At 37.8% G+C, this 3166-nt stretch overlaps 1 protein-coding gene across 1 annotated transcript in view; it reads right to left on the reverse strand.

Moving 5' to 3' along the window:
• The window catches only part of LOC108539850 (protein kinase C-binding protein NELL2-like), a gene marked incomplete at its 3' end in the record, with an annotated part of 294591 nt that overhangs the window by 112122 nt on the left and 179303 nt on the right, over nucleotides 1-3166 (reverse strand). Inside the window, exon 12 of the mRNA XM_017888791.1 lies at nucleotides 2588-2690. Coding sequence (XP_017744280.1) covers nucleotides 2588-2690 — 103 coding nt within the window. The remainder of the gene's footprint in view (nucleotides 1-2587; nucleotides 2691-3166) is intronic.

A 3166-nucleotide genomic window follows, 5' to 3' on the forward strand; every position in this document is an offset into this window, starting at 1 on the left:
AACAAAAGCCAAAATTGACAAATGGGATCTAATTAAACTAAAGAGCTTCTGCACAGCAAAAGAAACTACCATCAGAGTGAACAGGCAACCTACAGAATGGGAGAAAATTTTTGCAATCTACTCATCTGACAAGGGGCTAATATCCAGAACCTGTAAATAACTCAAACAAGTTTACAAGAAAGAAACAAACAACCCCATCAAAAAGTGGGCAAAGGATATGAACAGACATTTCTCAAAAGAAGACATTCGTACAGCCAACAGACACATGAAAAAATGCTCATCATCACTCGTCATCAGAGAAATGCAAATCAACACCACAATGAGATACCATCTCACACCAGTTAGAATGGCAATTATTAAAAAATCAGGAAGCAACAGGTGCTGGAGAGGATGTGGAGAAATAGGAACACTTTTACACTTTTGGTGGGACTGTACACTAGTTTAACCATTGTGGAAAACAGTGTGGCAATTCCTCAAGGATCTAGAACTAGAAATACCTTTTGACCCAGCCATCCCATTACTGGGGATATATCCAAAGGATTATAAATCATGCTGCTATAAAGATACATGCACACGTATGTTTATGTGGCACTATTCACAATAGCAAAGACTTGGAATCAACCCAAATGTCCATCAGTGACAGACTGGATTAAGAAAATGTGGCACATGTACACCATGGAATATATGCAGCCAAGAAAAGGATGAGTTCATGTCCTTTGTAGGGACATGGATGCAGCTTGGAAACCATCATTCTCAGCAAACTATCGCAAGAACAGAAAACCAAACACTGCATGTTCTCGCTCATAGGTGGGAATTCAACAATGAGATCACTTGGACACAGGAAGGAGAACATCACACACCAGGGCCTATTGTGGGGAGGGGGGAGGGAGGAGGCATAGCATTAAGAGAGATACCTAATATAAATGATGAGTTAATGGGTGCAGCAATACATATGTAACAAACCTGCATGTTGTGCACATGTACCCTAGAACTCAAAGTATAATAATAATAATAATGAAAATGTGGCACATATACACCATGGAATGCTATGCAACCATAAAAAAGGATGAGTTCATATCCTTTGCAGGGACATGGATGAAGCTGGAAACCATCATTCTTAGCAAACTAACACAGGAACAGAAAACCAAACACCACATGTTCTCACTCCTAAGTGGGAGTTGAACAATGAGAACTTATGGACACAGGGAGGGGAACATCATATTCCAGGGCCTGTCAGTGGGTGGGGGGCTAGGGGAGGGATAGCATTAGGAGAAATACCTAATGTAGATGACGTGTTGATGGGTGCAGCAAACAGGTACATATACACCTATGTAACAAAACTGCACGTTCTGCACATGTATCCCAGAACTTGAAGTATAATTAAGGAAAAAATAAATAAATAAATAAAATAAATAAATAAATAAAAATGGGTGTGGGTGATCTAGGATCTATCCTATGTCCACTTTTAATAGAGTAAGTTAAAAGAAAACAAAATAGCATATGTTTCATAATGTTTCTTTTAAGAAACTACTTTTCTATTTAAGCTGTGTTTTGCATCAACATAAAGGTTATTATTCAAATAAGTACTGTAGCTTATTTGGGGTAGTTTGTTATGCAGCACCAATTACATCAGTTATAAGTACCAACTACATTCCAGGTATCATAGTAGGTATTAAGGATATAGAGGTGAACATAAAGACTCAGCCCTGCCCACAAGGTACACTGTCTAATGTAGAAGATGGATTCACAAGCATATAATTCCAATATAATACAGGAAGACACATATAATTTCATGACTGGTAAGGATCTTAAAGAGTTCCATATAATCTATGCTTTAATTTAATACATGAATCTATAATAAGATATCTAGTGTAAAAACCTTTAGTGATGGAAATTCACTGCCCCCTGGGCTGGCCTATTGCATTTTTGAATAGCACAAATTTTAGTGTTTTCTTATCTTGAACTAATAATCAAAGTCCCTTCTAATTATATTGTACTAATAATCAAAGTCCCTTCTAATTACTAGTTCTAGTTCTATCATATCAGAGGCAACACAGAACAAACAATATATGTCTGATGGCCTCTCTCTTCTCAGTAGTCCAGAGGCCTATGGGTGAGAATTGAGAGTAGAATCAAGAAGAGAGGGATTTGAAGTAGTCATAATGAAAAATATTCTAGGTAAGTTATAAAAAGAAGCTGAGGAGAAAAGAAAAACAAACAAAACTCACTTGCCAAGAAACAGTAACTGACAGTAAAATAACTAACTCAATATTGTTGTGTAACTTTTTTTTAGCAAAGCTGTGCTGACTCCGAACCAGCACATAGAGAGAAATTTAGAGATCCAGAGCTTGAGACAGGTTCAAGACAACTTGCAGAAATGCATGGGAGCAGTTCAGTTTTAATTCAGTTCAGTAAATATTTCATGACTACCGGCTGTGCCACTCTGTGACAAATTAGGAGAGCATATAGGGAAATACTATTAGTCTATGGAAATCATTTGCTTATGAGAATTTCTACTTCATGTCAGTTGCACTAGCCTACAATAATAACTCTTGCACACAAATCTTACTTCTCAAAAAAGTCTTACCTTTACAAACTTTGCAACAGCTGTGAGACAAGGTAATCTGATGAGACTCTGGACAATCCAAAGCTGGACAGCCTGAACTCTCAACAAGTTTCATGGTCTGGTCCTGTTAGACAACAGAAAAGAAGTGCTTCAAATTGTATCATTAGGACGTGCTAAGAAGTTTCCAGATCCAGCAACTGAGAAGGCTCTTTTAAGATAAAGAAATTTTTGTCCTGAGGACCTCTGCACACCTGTCATGGGCTCACTCCCAAAATGACATTAAATCCCAACTGGAAAGTCTTCAGAATAAGCAAGTCTTTAGAATAGGAATCAGCCACACTGATTCTACCACACTGCAGCCATGTCTATAATTTGCCAAACATCTGGGGAATCCTGGAAAATTTTGCTCGTTTTACAATACATTTGCAAGCCCAGATGACAAATGTGGCAAAAAAAAACCAGTTTGATTTACATCAACAGCTTTTGGAAAAAACAGTAAATAAAAATTGAGCTTTCGAAACATTTCAGTTTTCTCAAAAAGTTTTGTTGGCCGGGCGCGGTGGCTCACGCCTGTAATCCCAGCACTTTGGGAGGCCGAGG

The sequence above is a fragment of the Rhinopithecus bieti genome, unplaced genomic scaffold (assembly GCF_001698545.2).
Source record: "Rhinopithecus bieti isolate Rb0 unplaced genomic scaffold, ASM169854v2 scaffold_17653, whole genome shotgun sequence".
Lineage (NCBI taxonomy): Eukaryota > Metazoa > Chordata > Mammalia > Primates > Cercopithecidae > Rhinopithecus > Rhinopithecus bieti.